This window comes from Medicago truncatula, chromosome 2, assembly GCF_003473485.1.
Source record: "Medicago truncatula cultivar Jemalong A17 chromosome 2, MtrunA17r5.0-ANR, whole genome shotgun sequence".
NCBI classification, from domain to species: Eukaryota; Viridiplantae; Streptophyta; class Magnoliopsida; order Fabales; family Fabaceae; genus Medicago; species Medicago truncatula.
In genome coordinates this window covers 15,611,749-15,630,925 of record NC_053043.1, presented here as the reverse complement: position 1 = coordinate 15,630,925, position 19,177 = coordinate 15,611,749, and the positions used below count along the sequence as shown (strand labels likewise).

The window sequence follows — 19,177 nt, the reverse complement described above, 5'->3', positions numbered from 1 at the left end:
CCAATTTATAAAATTGAAAGTAAATCTAAACTATAAATTGAAAGTTCAAATTTGTTTTTTTATTTGGCATAAATAACTCAACAAATTATTTTGGATCATTTTGATGAAGGGATACAAATGACCGTAGGTAATTCGGATGTAGCTCTGGATGATGTTGTTGATGGTGGGGTTGTACAAGAAGAATACATTGTTATTGATTCTCAATCTCCTCTCTCTGCAAGTTTTGGTGAAGATTTTGTCCCCTGTGAATGTGTTGGTCATCAGACACAAAATCATGAAGATTTTAAATATTGCTAACGATGGACGTCGTTGACCTCAATTACCAATGATATGTATGAGAAGTTTTTAAAAATGTTTAAGTACTGTGAATGTTTTAGTTTTCGTTGGTAAGAACGTCTTAGTGTTGTGGATTTGATGTTCAAGATATAATATTTGCCTTTATTGAAAGTGTTGAACGCCATAGTATATATATTTTCGGAATTTTATTAGCTCTGTAGTTATTTTTGTCTTAAAGATTAATTTCAATAGTAATTACTTTGAATATTTATCAAAGTATTTGATATTAATATTAATGTATTTGTTGGGACGTGCTTCATCCGAAAATTGAGATGTGAATGTATGTCGTCGATACACACTTTGTCAAGCATCGCAGTACAATTGTATGTTGTTCTAACTTATATTGTCAAGCACGGGTCACACACCAGTAATAATACGTTTGCGATGTGAGCATTATTATGCTGCAAAAAGTATGGCATATATTTTCACTCAATAAAAATTTCAATCAAGGGTAAGTGTTCATAGACTCCTCTATTCCATTTTGATCTAATTTTAATAGTATTCAAATGATATAATATACAATTTTTTGAGTAGGCAATGAATAACAGATAGTAAAGTAAATATTGAGACGTGTTTTGTTGACACGCTTTTTAGCGGATAATATTTGGGTGACATTATGGTTGGTGATATTGGTGACATTACCAATCACAATGTTACAAGTGTGCAAAACAACAAAAAAATCCAGTGAATAAAAAAGAAGAAAGTCACATGTGACATTGTGGTTGGCCAATGTCATCAACCACAATGTCACCCAAATGCTACCCCTTTTTAACGTCCGACGTCACATAAATATATGGTTCAAAGTTTTTATGATTATTTTTTTTCATATCGGTTGGAAAACACTAACTCAAAAATGTATTGTATGTGGTTCAAATGAAGGTGAAGTTTAGCATGGGAAAGGCTAATTTTTCCCACCATGGGAAAGTTAGTTTTTAACCATTAGATCAAACCAAGAACACATCCTTACCATACTCCCTCATCACTAGATTTTGTAATTTTATTATTTTAAAACCATTTTTTAAAAACAAAAAATATATTTCGAAATTAAAATAAACATATGAAAATAAAAAATAAATTTAAAAATATGGAAATTAATTTTCCAAAATTTTAAAAAATATAAATAAACTTGTTTTCAAAAAATTTAATTATGATTTTCGAAGATTTAATTAAGTTTTTTGAAAAAAACTTGCTCAAAAAAAAAATTTGGAAAAATAATTTCCAAAATTAAGTTTATTTTTTATTTTCATATGTTTATTTTAATTTCGAAATATATTTTTTGTTTTTAAAAAATGGTTTTAAAATAATAAAATTACAAAATCTAGTGATGAGGGAGTATGGTAAGGATGTGTTCTTAGTTTGATCTAATGGTTAAAAACTAACTTTCCAATGGTGGGAAAAATTAGTCTTTCCCATGCTAAACTTCACCTCAAATGAAATCTTACTTTTATTTTTATTTTTTTTATTAAGTTATTGATATAAACCGCTGACTGTTTGTTTAACAAATATAAATTTCTTTTAATTTGGATCAATTTGTTGTGTTTTAGTGGTGGTCAATTTGTTGTTGATAATATTATTGATGCAATGCTTTATTATATATTTTTAATTTGTATATATAGTTTATATATATGTATATATAATTCCTTCAAAAAAAAAATATATGTATATATTATTAAATACTATTGAAAGTTACAATTAAATAAAAGTGCTAATATATGATCAGAACATTTGACTGGTCTAATATTTATGAAAATATATTCATATTAAACTACTTCATTTCAATATAAAACAACAAATTATTAGAAAAAATACAGAGTCAAACAATAAACTTATTCATAATAATCTTTACTTATATAGTAATTATTTCAAATAATTTTCTAATTTGAACATATAGATGTATTTTTTTTATATAACATAATTTTTTTTTACAAGTATAATATATATATATATATATATATATATATATATATATATATATATATATATATATATATTCTGCATACCATAATTTTCTATTGGATACAAATCACATAAATAATCACAACTACTTCTTTTGACAAATTTAATCATAACAGTTTTTTTTAAGGAAATTAATTGTATGTGAACACAATAATACTTGGTAAAGTAGGTATCCATCATCCAATCAATTAATGCTATTGTCATGTAAAGTTTTTATTTAAATTTACTTTAAAATAAATTTAAATATTAAACAAATTTTGTCTAAAGAATATCATTATCCCATCAAACTTCAATGTATATAGCACACTAGAGCTGTCAAAATAGGCCGGGCCGTAAGGGCCGGCCCGAAAGCCCGAATAAAATGTAGGGCTTGGGCCGAATAATTGGAGCCCGAAATTGAAGAGGGCTTTTTAGCCCGGCCCGTAAAAGCCCTTGGCCCGTTAGGGCTAGCCCGTCCGGGCTCCGGGCTGCCCGGAAGCCCGCAAAAAATACAACTGTTTTTTTTTTGTGGTCTGTGTGTGAGAGACTGATACGGGCCCAGGCTAGCCCGTTAGCCCGGCATATTTATGTATGTTCCGTATTTAAAAGAATGGAAAAGGGAAGAAAAAAATACGGGCCAGGGCCGGCCCGTTAGCCCGTATAGGGCCGGGCTCGGGCTCATTTTTTGCAGCCCATATTCAAACCGGGCTTTTTAACCCGGCCCTTAAAATCCCTTGGCCCGGCCGGGCCGGACCTAAACGGGCCGGGCCGCCCGTTTTGACAGCTCTATAGCACACCACGCAACGTAGCACATCCGCGCTACATGTGATGTAACACGGGTATCTTAACTAGTTGTAAAAAAGATTTTATCTTAATTAATCATAAGTAGTTGATTTCACTTTGTTCACTCCTATAATCTTTACTAGTGGGATTTCTACTATGATCACACATTGATTAAATTATATCCATGATGGGTGGGAATAGGATATTCTCCCGGCTTTATACTCTTGTACTCTTTCTTTTTCACCTTTGCTTCTCCTCAACGTTCGGTAGCCTAAAAAGTTAACCCTAAAATTAAAAAAAAAAGGAAATTAGTGATACGTGTTTACATTTGCCAGCGTAAATCACACTATAGAGAGGTTATTACAGTTGCAAAGTGAAACTGTGAATAAATTAAAATTAAATCAAATTTAATACTGTAGTTAATTAGAGAGAGAAACAGAGAGAAAGAGTGAGAGAGGCATAACCACCAGCAACAACAACATCATAACAACGCGTTGTAGAGAGAGAGAGAGAGAGATTCCAGATGCTTTGGCAATGGGGAAAATTGGAAAAGATGAAGAACATGTGCAACAAGAAGAACAGAGGCAAGACGATGAAGGTGCACGGTGTTCGGTCATTCGAAGAGCTTTCAGTTTCAAGTGTTTATTCATTCTCTTTTTCAGTTTAGCGGCTTTCGTTTCTGTAATCTTTTGGATTATTCCTAAACACAATTTCGAAGCTAGTTTTGTTGCTAATGATGTAATTAAGCATAGAGGTAAACTCTCCACTTTCAATTTCGTGTTTTCGCTATTTCATTTTCTTATTGTGATTATTTCAGTTATTTATTGTTTATTTTGCTGTATGAGATTGGATTTGAGGTGTGATGAAACCGGTTTTTGATTCTGATGATATAAGTCATAATTAGGTTTTGATGTGTTTTGAATGATTACTGTGTAATTTGAATTGATGAATTATAATTTTATACTGATTATGGTGTTTGTGATCACTTTTGAGTTTTGTTTGATGATTTCAAAATTCAAAAATAGGGATTAGATTTTTCTTTTTGATCGAATTCAGGTATAACGTGTTAAGTGGATCGTCAAGAATATCTGTGAAACTGTGATTCATGCTTATTATAGATTGTTGATTTCGGAGGTGAAAATAGTATGATAGCATTCGATGCACGTAATTAGGGTGTGTGATTACTATCCGACTTCCTTTTTATGTTAACGAGATATGCGTACAAACCTTCCTATTGAGGTGTGTTTATGGAATTCATTTACATTAGTGTTTTTTAAACTGAAAAATTAAAACATGATGCTAATGAAGATTTAAATCGTCAGTAAGTGGTTATTGACTCATTGTTGACTTGCTGTTAGACTCATCGGCAAGATCAGAATTTATTATCTTTGTAATCTTGATTTCCTAAATGTACCATTCTACTGAGTGTTCTACTCACTCAAGCATATTCAGAATCTGGGAATCAGCTGCTTACTACTGTAATACAGCCTGACAATGCTTCATCACGGATAATTCTTTTGCATTATAACTTGTTTCTAAATACAGTTAGAGAATTGAGGATATTTATTCCAAATCCTGGAAAACTGTGAGTTCCATAAATTTAAACTTTGAAGGAAAATATAATTCACTTCATTGATAGATTTGTAATGTGTAATTGTCACCAAAATAACTAATTTTTTTATGTTGCATATTGATATCTTTTACTGGTGAAAACAAATTTATTTTGCAGTTCATATCCTTTGTACTGCACTATACATGTGATCCGTGCAACTATCACTCATAAGTTTGTTATGGTTTCTTTTTCTATTATTTTCCTGCGATTAATCTTCTGTGTTGAGATCTTCATTTGAATTCTTATTGTTGGTGACATTACTGAGTTTATTGACGATAATTGTTTTCCTCGACCAAATTTCAGCTCATGTTCAAGCATCCTTCAGGCTGGAAAAACCAGTTTCACAGCTTATTCCATACATTGAAAGATTAGAAGATGAAATATTTGACGAAATATCTCTGCCAAACACGAAGGTATTAGCCAAGCTTCTTCTCTTACATTTTTTTTCCTCAGGTGTCTCTACCCAGACATAAAAAGTGGCTAATAAGCTAGTTACTCTTAACACAGGTGGCTATCCTATCCATCCACCAAAGTGTTGCACCTAATTGGTCTGACGTGGTATTCGGTGTCCTCTCTGATCCAATGAACATTCCAATAAATCCAGTGTACTTGAGTGTGCTGAAGTCATCACTAATTGACCTGTTTCTCCAGCAAACCAACCTGACTTTAACAACATCAGTATTTGGGAATGCATCTTTGTTTGAGATCTTAAAGTTTCCTGGTGGGTTGACTGTAATACCAGTGCAGTCTGTTTCTATGTGGCAGATCCGCGAGGTTCTGTTTAATTTTACTCTTCATCATTCCATATCTGAAGTCCTGGATAAGTTTGATGATTTTGAGGAAGAATTGAAGTTTGGATTGCATCTGAAGTCTGATGAGGTGCAGTCTCATAACCTGTTTCACTTAATATTTTGAGAATTGCAATTTGGGTTTTATAAGTGCCATTTCACTCAAAAGTCAAAACCTTAAAGTTGCAATACCTTTCTGACTTCTCTCAAAATCGGATAGAATTTAATCAAAACAAAATTTTCTTGTCTGGTTTTTTATATTCTGTTAACAATTTTCTGAAATATTCATGGAAGGAACAAAGAAAGACGAATTTCTAATTTTTAACTTAAAGAATAAAGGCTGTTGAAGTTTATTCCACAAGAAAGATTCATTATTTATTGTTGTTGCTGCTGTTACTGTTATTATTTTGCATTTTTTGGTCAAAGATTAAAACCTAGTTCTCTATTGGTTAATAACTAGAAGCTGATAACTAATGGCGGGTCTCTAGCAATATTTTAGGGTGTACCTTTTTGAGTGGGTGAAAAACAATTTTCATTAATAAAAAGTCCAGATGCATTGCCATTTTCTACATTCTTGTTTTCATGTAATTTTATTAGGTTTCAAATTTACAATTTTCTTTCTTTGCCTAATCAAACTAGCATAGCCTAAATCATCAGTTGATTAAGAATGAGTAAATTGCTATGTTTAATACCTTGAGCAAATGAAATTTAAATATTAGAAGTTGGATTTAAGTACATTCACAGATTGATATAACAAGCATTTGCATAATTGTTTGCCATTGCAGAATGTGTATGTGCAAATAACAAATGCACGCGGCTCAACAGTAGCTTGTCCTGCAGTAGTGCAGGCTTCAGTAATGCGAGGGTTTGAGAGTCTTTTGCCACAAAGATTGAAACAAATAGCTCAAACAGTAAAACACACTGCTGGAAACAATCTTGGCCTTAATAACGTAGTTTTCGGCCAAGTCAGAGAAATCAGGTTATCTTCTTTACTGAAGGATACGCTACATGCTTACCCACCAGCTCCTGCTCCATCCCCACAGTTAACTGATCACTCTGAGCCATTAATTTCACCATATCATGCTCCCTCTTATTCTCCTATATCCCCAGCAACTGCTAAGACACCTTGTTTTGACCGTGAAGTATCCTCACCTTCACCGTCCATTGTGACTGAGCATCCTCCAGCTTATTCTCCTGCTGCTTCCCCTATATCATATACTTCCAGCCACACAACTCAGGTTTCTCCTGATCTGCCACGTGCAGCCGATGTTTCTCATGGAGTCAAGCTTCGCCAAGACGAGGAGAGATCCAAAAAATTGGCTTCTCAGTTACTTAGTCCATCCTCTCCATGTAAGTTTATCTGTCATAGTAGACCCTTCTTTCCTTTCTATTGCTTCGATATAACTAGAACTGACAATACTTGATAAGATTAGATTCTTTCATTCACTTTATAAATTCATCGAGTTCCTGTCACTGGACTTGCTTTAATGTCTCACTGCTTGTTTTTCCCTTCTGTGCAGCTTCAGCAGGCGGTGATTTCCACGGAGAAATCTTGCTAATGGGATTTTGTATGCTATCAGTATCTCTTCTTTTTCTCTGATATTACATTTCAATGATATAAAGACGTTGCCTAATGAAGGATCCACAAGCCATGCAAGGACTATAGCTTAATGATGCTTCAAAAGTTTTGCGCAGACAAAGGAAGAAGCTTCCGACAAATTTTAATTAATGTCTATATTTTCATACTGGCATGCAACCACATTGTAAAGCGTTGGTGGGTTAAGGTCAAAGCCAGAAAGTTGGCAGGCCTCTCATTTAGAACTATATTATCCTATATGAAGCTTTAAATTGATCCCAAAGGGGTCAACTAACAAACAGCATGATCCGAAGCAAAATCAGGTTTAGATGTCAAAAGAACCATTCTTTGTATTTGATCAAGTGTAAAAATTTCAATTAATGGGTTCTTTGAGCATCTGAATCTGTAAGACATCTGCGGTAATATCCAACAAAGAGATTAGTTTTTTCACACTCTGTATAGTTCCGCTCTCTCCCCTCCCTAACCTTCTCCTTGCTTCCAAAAGTAAATGAGAATTCAATTTTATCCAAAGGATAGATATGAGTAAAATGTACGAGTAGGAATCTTGTTTATTTCTCAAAATATGCCATAGTTCTTAAAATATGTGTTTTTATATGCATAAAATTATGGTAACAGAGTCTTTAGCCTTCAAGTAAAAAAACATTAAAACATGAAGAAAAAGAGTAGATGCATTTGAGAGCAATATGGATCCTCTCTTTAGCCTTTTGTTTGCGAGTTTGGAGGGAAAGGGAGGGGAAGACTTAGGAAAAAAGGAATGAGCAAGTGGAAGAAATAGAAGAAAATGGGAGAGGAGGGCTTTGGGGGTTAATTTTTCTTCATAATACAAAACCCTTCTCATTTGGAGGAACTAAAAAATTGTATTGGAGTGAGGGTTTTTGAGGGTTAATAAGAATTCTTCAAATTTAATTTATGTTGTTATAATATTTTTAAAATTAAAAATAAAGTAATTATATGCATTAATTTACCTTTCCTTCCCCTCCAAACTCGTAAACAAAGCCTAAGATGTATATAATCAATTTTGCTTCTGTGTAAGGTTTAACAAAATTATTTTTATTTCACTTGTGTTTATTTAGAAAACCAATTTTTTATTTTTTTTTACATTCTTATTCCTGTGAGAATACTTCAGTTGACAATATATATATATATATATATATATATGAGGAGGGATATTTTAACTCCAAGAGTAACTCTTTTAAGTTACTCCAAATCACATCCCTCCATTTTATTTTAATCCAACGATGCTAATTAATTATTAAATCATCTCACATAATCAAGCTCTATAAAAACATTTCCCTCATAAAACGGTTTGGGTCTTCTTCCTCCTCACACCACACTGATCTTAAGAAACATAGATTTAACTCTAACAATAGATAGATGGATTAATCACTCTCATTTATACTAATTCCAGTTTTTTTATGAAGAAATATTTTAGATATATTTTTGAATGTTACCACGTGACTCTCCTCAAATTATGATTTACAGTGTCCGCCATGCCTATACCCATCCTCCTCATTTCACCTTTTTTTTTTTTTTTAATTTTGAAATAATCCTCCTCATTTCACCTATTCAACGATAATTTTGTACATGAAATAAAATCTAAGAATTCTATGTTATTCAAAGAATAGGAGAACGAAATTATTGAAATTTAATAGAAATTGTGGAAAGTCACTAGATTTGTATTGAATCAAAATTCTATGTGGGAATACAATAACACAAAATAAAGATCAAGTAAGACATTGAAAGACGTTGTGCAATTTTATTCTTGATTATTTGTAATTAATAATTAAAGAGGATATTTTGAGAAAATGTTGGGAGGATTGAGTAAGAAGAGGCAACAAAGTATTCGTTTTTTCAGCGAAGCTGTAACCAGGGAATGAGAGAGAAAACTAGGATAGTGCTTGATCATGTGAGATAATTTAATATTTAACTAGCATAGTTGGATTAAAACAAAATGGAAGGATGTGATTTGGAGTAGCTCATGGGATTTGCTAGAACACATCCATTAGTTTTTATGTGGGAGTGTTTTAGCAAAGTTACACTTTAAGGTGTATTTAATAACTTTTTAGTTATTCATTTGCTAAAATACTCATTCTAAAAAATAAGTGGGTGTATTCTAACAAATGTCAATAGGATTTGCTAGAACACACCCATTTGTTTTTTTAGAATGTGTGTTATAGGAACATACACCTTAAGATGTATTTATTAACTTTTTAGTTATAACTTGCTAAAACACTCCCACATCTTTCTAACTAACATTTTATTCACTATTATGGATTAACTAACTAACAAGAAAATCCGTGAAAGTTGTCTCCGTGACGTTGGCGGCATAATGTGGTATCTCTCCAACATGCATGTTCTTGGGAAAGAACAAGGAGCTCTTTTGGAGTCAGGCCTCCAATTTACTAAGGCCTAAAATATTTGTAGGGATGGAGTATAATCGTCAGGGTGTAAGATAAAAAAAAAAAAAAAAAAACATTTTCATCTATGAACAAAATCAATCAATAAATGTCATTTTTCCGTAGATGAAAGTCAGGAGAGGACAACTATTTTGTTGTTAATTATTCATTGTCCATATGTAAGTGTCTAATTGTCTGTGGGTAAAAGTCATGTTTGAATATATATACTCATATATTTAAGGGTTAATAGTGTTTTTGGCTCCTGTAATATGGTGCATTTTTGGTTTTAGCCCCTGTAATATTTTTTTTTAGATTCCACCCTTGAAAAATGAAGATTCTTCAGGATTGACCCCTGACCCCAATATGTCAGCAAAATCTCCTACAGGGCAGTGATGTGTCAATTTCTTTTTCTTTTTAATTTTTTTATGTCACGCGTGTAAATTAATGTCCACCTCATTTATAAATAAAAAAACCGAAAATTTTTAAATTACATAAAATTGTTTTTTTTTTTTTTTTTGTAATTAACTATTTTAAAAAACAAATTATTTATTTAAAAAACTGAAAATCGTTTTTTTTTAATACATTCAGTGTCTTCATTTTCAACTTGTTCGGGACACGTTTTCAAATCTAACAACAGATCCATTTTCTCGACGTTTCCTGGGAAAATGGAAAAGTTCATCGACAACTTACCGCTGATGGATCTTATACGATCCGAGAAGATGATGTTCGTTCAACTCATCATCCCTGCCGAGTCCGCTCAGCGTGCCGATTCCTATTTAGGTGAACTCAGTCTTCTTCAACTTCGTGATGTCAGTTCCATTTCAGATCCCAACTTTCTTCGCCTTTCTTCTTCAATTTAGTGACGGTGTGTGGATTAAACATGTGTGATTATATTCAATTAATTCTTTTTTTTTTTGAGTGTCTGTGACGTGTTCGGTGACTATGTAAGTGATTTATTGGTATTGAGTGCGGGGCTTAAGAAATGAAGAAAATGTAGTAGTGATTGATTCAATGTTGAATGCTAATTTGTAGGATTTTAGTGACGGTGTGTAGATTGTTGAGAATTTAGAGTGATTGATTTGGATGTTCGATCTTTTGTGCTGAATAGTTTATATTAACTGATCCAAAGTGTGAGCACAGTACTGTGAAAATTTTGTTGAATCTGGTTATGGTTTGAGATTTGTGAGGTATGGAGTATGTTGCATAATTGCATTTTGAGTTGTGGAGCACATGCGAAGATTGAGTCATTAGTTTTATGACTTAATTACACTTTTGGTCATAATGTTTTGGCCTACTCACGAAAATGATCCGCCCTTTTAAAACAGAACAAAATTGTCATTCAATTATCATTTTTGTTGTATTTTTCGTCCTACCCTCCATTTTGCCCTCCAAAAACGTTGATGTGTCCAATTTTTTAATGATGTGTCCAAAAGAGCCCATAGGTGGCAGTGCATACATGGAAAATAACATTTACATATCATCAAATCAATATTTTTTTTATAAAGACTAATTAAAAAAACATTTAATTTTTTTTTGAGAGAAAAAAAACTCATTTAATAAGGACACATTTAAAAAACACATTTTACAAATGAATCTCCCAAAATCAATTTTTTAACCGAAAATTCATTAAAACATTTCAGAATTTTTTTAATTGCTATAGCAATGCATCTCCCTCACTCACTCACTCCTTCAACCATCTCTTTCTTCTCTATCCCAGGTCTGGTACAAAATAAAAAACGCAACACAAAACAATAAACATCAACAACCCAGAAAACAATTTTTTTTAATTTTTATTTGGGTTTCTGGGTTTGAATTTTTAAAGAAGCTAATGGTTGAGGGATGGATTGATGTGAGATAAGAGAGAAGATAGAAGAAAGAAATGGTGATTGAATCTGTGAATAAGGTGATGGTTAAAGGAGTGAGGTAAGATGAGAGAGAAGAAAATGAGTTTGAAATGAAGATTGAAGAAGATAAATATTGTAGAGTTTTTAATTTTATTTGGAAACCTAATTTTTTTAATTTGATATTACAATTTCCATGGATGCATTTGTAATATTTTTTAATCTTCAATTTTGTTAAAACTGTAATTCTTAAATTATTATTAAATGCGTTTTTTTTTCTCTAAAAATTTTTAAATATTTTTAATGAGTCCTTACAATATGCAATGCCACATAGGTATTTTATTTGCCACATCAGTTAAAAATCTGCCACATGTGCGTTTTTGGAGGATAAAATGGAGGGTTGGACGAAAAATGCAACAAAAATGATAACTGAAGGACATTTTTGTTTTGTTTTAAAAAGGCATGACCATTTTCGTGAGTAAACCAAAACACGAGGACCAAAAGTGTAATTAAGTCTAGTTTCATTGTAGTTGAAGATGAATGTGGTTAATTTACAACTCTTTCAATTCTTTTTTACAATTCTATAAATGGTGTTGAACATTTTTTTTTTAATTCTTTTTAAATAAAAATTGTCAAAATTACAACTGGACCTTTAAATTATCGGAAACGGCCTTGCTCTCCTAGGAAGCCACTATTTCTTATTTAATTCTTAATTTTGAATCCAAGTTGCTGTTCTGCTGAGAGGACGGAAACATAGCACTAAACTTTGAAGTCTTTATCATTTTAATATTTAGGTTTAATTACACTTTTGGCCCTACCATTTTGACCAACTCACAAAAATGGTCATATATTTTTTAAATCGAACAAAATCGTCCTTAAGTTATATGTTTTTTTGCAGTTTTAGTCCTATCTCCCTATTTCCAACTCCAGAAACGCACATAAATAATAGTTTTAGTCCAACCACATATGCTCAACCATGAAATAAACAAAGAATAAAACATGTGGGTACAAGGAATCTACTTTATTCAGCACACTAACCTAATTTTCGAGACATGTTACATACCTGAAACATGTCTTAGAAATTAGTGTTTTTCTTGGTTCGTGTGCTGAACAAAGTAGACTCCTTGTACCCACATGATTTGTTCATTATTTATTTCATAGTTGAGCATATATGGTTGAACTAAAACTGTCATTTCTGTGCGTTTCTGGAGTTGAAAATAGGGAAATAGGACTAAAACTGCAAAAAAACATATAGTTTAGGGACGATTTTGTTCGATTTAAAAGAGGTAGGACCAATTTCGTGAGTTGGTCAGAATGCAAGGATCAAAAGTGTAATTAAACCTAATATTTATTATAAGAGAAAGCAAATAGCGAAAACAAGCATCCCGAATCCTTCATGACCCATTTTAATAACCAATTCCTTAATTTATGGTAATTGACATATATGGTATGTGGTAGCTTTTTTTGTTTTTGTTACAACTGAAATCTGCCATCGGGATAAATTCGTGAGAAAATTTCATGCGAGGTATAGCAGCTCCTTTATTATAAAAAACAAATAACAAAAATAGAAGATAATGAACAAATTTAAGGAAATCTTTTTCTCGTTTGATACATTTATAAAATAATAAGATAATTTTTTTTAGTAAATTAAAAATAATATGTATAAAAAAATGAAGAAGGGTTATATCATAACATCTTTTATCCAATCTTTTTTTCATAAGAGTTCAAATGGAAATATACCACGTAATTGATGGTAAGTTTAAGCCACGTGTATATGATATTTCTTGAACCACAAGAAACAGAGTGTACATTTTTAGTGTGAAACCTTCGTTTGATCACATATTCATATATCCTATCCAGAAAATTTCGGCGTGTACATTTTTTCTCGCAAAAACCCAGGATAATGATCAAACGAAGGGAGACAATGAAGTTTCATATTAATTTAAATCAATTAGACTTAGGTCGACATTCAAACCCTCAACTATAGTATTTTCCGTGTGGTTTTTGTGAAATTATCAAATGCATGTGCTTAAACACTCAATTACATTGTAAATTACTCATAAAACTCACCATGCATTCATCACTAGCTTACATATATAATAATATTTGTCTTCAAAGAAAGGCATTCGAAAAATATACTATTATCTAGCACATTGTTTCAACCTAATATTTACTTACATACCAAAATGAGTTCAAGAAATAATCATAATAATTTGGGACATTCACAAAAACTTTCAGATAAGAAGGATTCGAGAGACCCTGCTAAGAATAGTCCAATCTTAAACCAGAAGGATTTGGCCTACAACAATGGTTCTTCTCTTCCAGTGGCAGCAAAAAGTTCTAAAAAAAATCCAACACTAAGTGTTAAAGATATGTCTTATAGCAACACTTGAAATGTCAACAGGTATCAAGACACAACGATTATATTTGATTTTCCTCTCCTATATTAGTTTAGGTGTTTTAATATTTTCCAAAATTTTGAAAACAAAAATATCGTTAAATATATATATATATATATAGGGAAGAGATATTTTGATTCCAAGAGTAACTCTAAAGAGTTATACTCCATATCCCCACCATTAGTTTTATCTTAATCTAACGAACTACATTTATGTCTTATTAATAATCATGTGCATCATCATACTTGATATTTAATTTTCATTTTTCATACTCAATCAACATTTATGTTTTACTCACAATTTTTGGTCAAGATGTTTTATTGAGAGACAATCAATTATTGGTGGAAAAAAAAATCTTATATTTCATCATGTTTTATTAACACAATTGTTTTTTGGTCAAGATGTTTTAATGAGACAATCAGTTATTGGTGAAAAAATAAAAAACATATTCTTACATTTTATCTAATGTTTATTTAGAACAAGGCTTCGGTCTACCCTTATATATAAATAAATTGTTTTCAAGTATATATATTTGTACAAATATAAATTGATAAAAAACTGATTAATACAAATACATATATATATTTTTTATTTAAAAAAAATATATATTTTTATTAATTTTTATTTTATCGGTGAATTAAAAAAAGTTGTATTTAAATATAAGTGTTATGTTTCGTCAAAAAATAAATAAGTGTGATGTTTTTTACCAGTATGAGTTATTATTATTTTTTTTTTAAGAACTTTAATCATAGTTTAATATTTGAAATTTGTTCTAAAAAAATATTTGATGAATCATACAAATAATTTCTTGTTACCAATTATTAATCGTGTTAATAAAACATAAATGTTGATTGAAAGCAAAAAAGGAAACCTAATATTGTTAAAATGATCAAGAATGATGACACATATGGGTATTGATAAGACTTAAATGTAATCCATTAGATTAAGATAAAATTAAAGGTGAAGATGTGGAGTAACTTCTTAAAGTTACTCTTGGAGTCAATATATCCTTCCCCATATATATATAGTACTAACCCCAAATATATAGTACTATTATGTAGGACATCATCTAAGATTCGATTCCTGAAACACTAACAAATATTTCTTCCTAACAAATTTACTAATTTTGAATAAAATTAAAATTTTATGAATTTTTTTATGCAATTCATATAAGTTTTGATTTTTTTTTTTGTTTTTGTTGTTGAGAAAAAGCAACTTTGAAAGCGTTTTCAAATGATTATACGTACCACAGCTTTGAAAATATAAAATGATGACCACTTGTATTATTATTAGGGTGTGTATGGTCGGATATTCTAACCGATCAAACCATATCCATATATATAGATTCATAACTATGATCTTATTTTATTGTAAACCGGTTATGAATATAGTTATTAATTTATAACCAGTTATTTTTATAAAATTGAGTTATATATGGATATGGTTCTACTAGATCAAGGATAATTTTTTTTTACTAGATCAAGGATTCGATCATAATATATTTTACTATGAAAATTTATTTAAAAATTCTCAAATAAGTTTTTTTTTTTGTTGAGAAAATTCTCAAATAAGTATTAGAATAGGTAAATAACACACTTGGATTATCCTGGTGGGTTTAAGACCTTGGAGTGTGCTCCTCCGATTCGATTCTCCGTTGTGCCAATTTGGATTGGCTAGTTTACCTTCTTGAAAAAAAAAAAGAATATAACAATCTTTTATATTTAGCAAATATGTTTTATAAGTTAAGGAGTGTTTTTGCTCAAAAAAATAAAGTTAAGGAGTGTTTTAATATTTCATTATTAAACTTTTATACTTTGTATCGTGACATTCATCATTTCAACAAACTGGCAGGTTCTTTTGCATTTGGAAATTTAACATGGGAAGAAAATTTACAGCAGCACCAGATTTTATTGTTTTTATTAAAGATTCACCGTTTATTTGTAATTGTTGTTTTGTGATATTAATTCAGCATGTTAGTATGTTTGTTAATAAGAATTGGTTTTCTGTTTTCAGTTTGTTGCAACTATTATGGTTGTATAAATAAGAGAATGTATTGATCAAAGTGTGTATATATAATAAAATCTGAGAAATCATTGGGTCCATTTTCTATGTTCTAAAACAGTTTCATTCTTTAATAATCTCTTTTGTAAGATATAGTATAATCAGTGTGTGATTCATATATGTGATTTGGAATTTGAAGAGCCAAATATGTGATTTGAACATTACATCTTTGCAAGGTATAGAAGATGAATGAACCACATTCTAAGTGATTCTCATTGAGTCATGAGGTTAGAAAATTGTTATTTGGCTGAAACACACATGTAAAAGACTTTAATGTTCTTCGGCAGTTAACTACTGTCGGTTTCAATTTCTTTGACCGTTAACTACCGAAGTTTCCTCGGCAGTTAACTGCCGCCGGATCCCTTTTCATGTCGATGCATCCTGAAGCCATAAAATGGAAGAACCTATTGAGGTAGAACCTGTTACATGTGTTTTTACACATTGTAAACACATTGTTTCAATGCCAAATAATAAATTTAATAAACGGAAATTACCAACATAATTTAAATTGAAAATTTGATACGAAAACCAACAATTGTCATAGAAATGTGTCATCGAAATACAATAAACAAATGTCATGATGATTTGGAAGAAACCAACCAACAAATCCAACAATAACTAAAAACAAGTAGACATGGCAACAATACCCATCCCCATGGGTACCCGCCCAAACTCACCCCCATTTGACGAGTTTTCCCCGCTTTGACTGGATCTGGGCATGGGTTTGGGTTTTCCCCGATTTCAAAACACGGGTATGGGACGGGTAACATGGTTATATATACCCACCCTGAACCCATACCCATACCCTTCCCAAATGTAAAAAATTATATTTATTTTTATCCTTTTTTATATAAATAGAAACACAACCCTAGATCATGTTATGTTATTTGGTTTAATAATCCCTATGTTATAAAATTTGCCTTTGATTTTTAAAGGAGCAACCAAATGATTATGTTAAGGAAATGTTAAAGGGAACATAATGCTTTACAAAATTTCCATTGAGGTTGGAAAAAAAAATACATTTTTTTTTATTAAAAAATAATTCACTACGGGTACGGGGATGGGATCCCCGAACCCGTCGGGGACGAGGATGGGATCCCCGAACCCGTCGGGGACGGGGAAGGGGTTCAATTTCTCATCCCCATTGGATATAGGTAGGGTAACGGGTAAGTATATGAGAATAGGGTATGGGGATGGGGAAGGTAAAACCCGTCCCCACCCCGACCCATTGCCATGCCTAAAAACAAGTAATAAACAAAAACATAATGTCCTACTAGTCCTGCTCCTGGTCCTGCTGGTCCTGATCCTGCTGATGCTGCTGTAGCCGACTTTGACTTAGACGGTAACCAAGGAAAGAAAAGACAAGGCTCAAACCAAGGTTAAAGTTGGTTGTTTGTGTAAGGTTTCAAACAAGGAAAACACAAGAATCCAAAGGTTTTTAATTAGATTTAATTTGGTCCTTACTGATTAAAAAGGATATTATAATGTGTGTCCATCTTAATGGGTGGGCAAGCGGTTTATTAAATAAGCAGCTGTCTGGAAGGCATGTGACCAAAAGTCGAATGGAAGGGGAGCTTCATTTAGAAGACATCGTACGGTTTCAGTTAGATGACGATGTTTGTGTTCAGAGAATCTATTGTGCTATGGGGTGTATTGAAGATTAGTTAAATGAGTGATGCCATGGTTTTGTAAAAATGATCGAAGTTTTATGAATTCATCGCCATTGTAGATGTATAGAGTCTTGATTTTATTATTAAAATTTATTTCCACCAAGTTTTTGAAAAGGGGAAAAATGGTTGAAATATCTTATTTAAATTTGATTGGACAGAGCCAAACATATTTAGAGAAATCATCCACAAAAATAATGTAATAATGAAAACCATCAATGGAATTAATGGGAGCATGCCCCCAAAAATCATAGTACAAAATTTTTAGTGTATAATGACTAGAGATAGAGGACTTATAAAATGGAAGCTTATGGCTCTTATTGAAAACACAATCAATACATTTGTTGTACAATACACTCAAAGAAATTTTATTGGTTACATGTATGAGCGGTGGGTAGACAGGATGACTTAGGCGTTGATGCCAAAGCTTGAGAGTAGGTGTCATCCGAGATGGAGTTAGAACGGGACCAACAGAGGCCACGATCCCTCCCACCCTCAAGATTTTTATAATATTTTTTCATATTAATATGTTATAATATTTTTTTGTCACTATATTTATTTTATATGAACTTTATATGATATTGTATAATAAACTTTTTTTTTTACTCAAATTATTTAGCCTTGTACACTCAAGTTTCTAAGCTTAATTACACCAACTATTATTTAGAATGCATTAAAATGAAAAATAAAGTAAAGTTTTGTTTGAAACTTACAAAAGAATATTAATCCTGAACTAATATTAATTTATGATTCCTTATAACAATTTCGCTCAAATTGTTGTACTTATTGCATGCAGTGTTATTTACGCACTCTCATGCCAAGATTCAGTGCTCATGATTTTATCATGAATGCATCCTCTTACCTTTGGATTTTGTTATTTCATGTTTTCTTTCTTTACTATTCAAAAGTCTTATTTAGTCTCTTCTTAGTAAAGCAAGCCTCAAGCAACTCACCTTTCTTATATCTTTGACATTTTTTTTTATAATTTTGGACACATTAATTTTGGAAATATCATATGGTTTCTTAAATTTCTTGATATTTTTTTTATAGACCAAAGGATAAAATATATAAATATAAAACAAAGACATACAAAGACTAGGGGGACATTATAATTGACCCAGGTACAATCTAAATGGGAAGTGATCAATCAAAACAAACCTAATCAATTCTAACAAATAAACATTCATCTTGAACGCAACCCAGCGAGCCCGCGTAGGGGCCCGAAACCAAGTTACAAAAAAGAAGAAGAGTGAGCATCTGCGAGAGCAATTAGGTCTTAGGATGGGGAATGGATGGGCTACCAACACAGAATCCATATCCATGTACCGCAGTTCCCTGAACAAATCAGCAAACATAAATCTCTTTCGGACCTGAAAACGGATAAACAACCAGCACTGGGGTGAAAACGGACTTGGCGTCTTGAGACCTGTGCCGGAAAAATAGGACGGCGTCGGAAACATAGGCAGAGACAGCCGCCGAAAAGGAAGGAAAAGAGCTGACCAGAAATAACCTCCTCCTGTTACGACACCCGGAAGCACCGTGAAAAGCCAAGACAACAACCACAACAACCTCCACTGGTCGGGCAACAAGAGCTCTAGAGAGATTTTCAGGGTGGTGCGGGTGGCTGGAACCAACCGTCGCAGCACCACAAGGCTAAATCTACATGGTAAACCTTAGATTTGGATTGGAAGGAGGTAGGAGTTGGAAGAAGAAGGTCGGGGTTCTAGAGAGAAGGCAGATAAAATTTTAGATAGAGAAGGAG

At 31.9% G+C, this 19,177-nt stretch overlaps 1 protein-coding gene across 1 annotated transcript; it reads left to right on the top strand.

Moving 5' to 3' along the window:
- The first annotated feature begins 3,464 nt into the window (after positions 1-3,464).
- On the top strand, positions 3,465-7,485 carry LOC25488247 (uncharacterized). The gene is made up of 5 exons (XM_013607922.3): positions 3,465-3,808; positions 4,970-5,079; positions 5,174-5,545; positions 6,240-6,804; positions 6,975-7,485. The coding sequence occupies exons 1-5, from the start codon at positions 3,589-3,591 to the stop codon at positions 7,052-7,054; spliced, it is 1,347 nt and encodes a 448-aa protein (XP_013463376.1). The 5' UTR covers positions 3,465-3,588; the 3' UTR covers positions 7,055-7,485.
- The last annotated feature ends 11,692 nt before the right edge of the window (positions 7,486-19,177 follow it).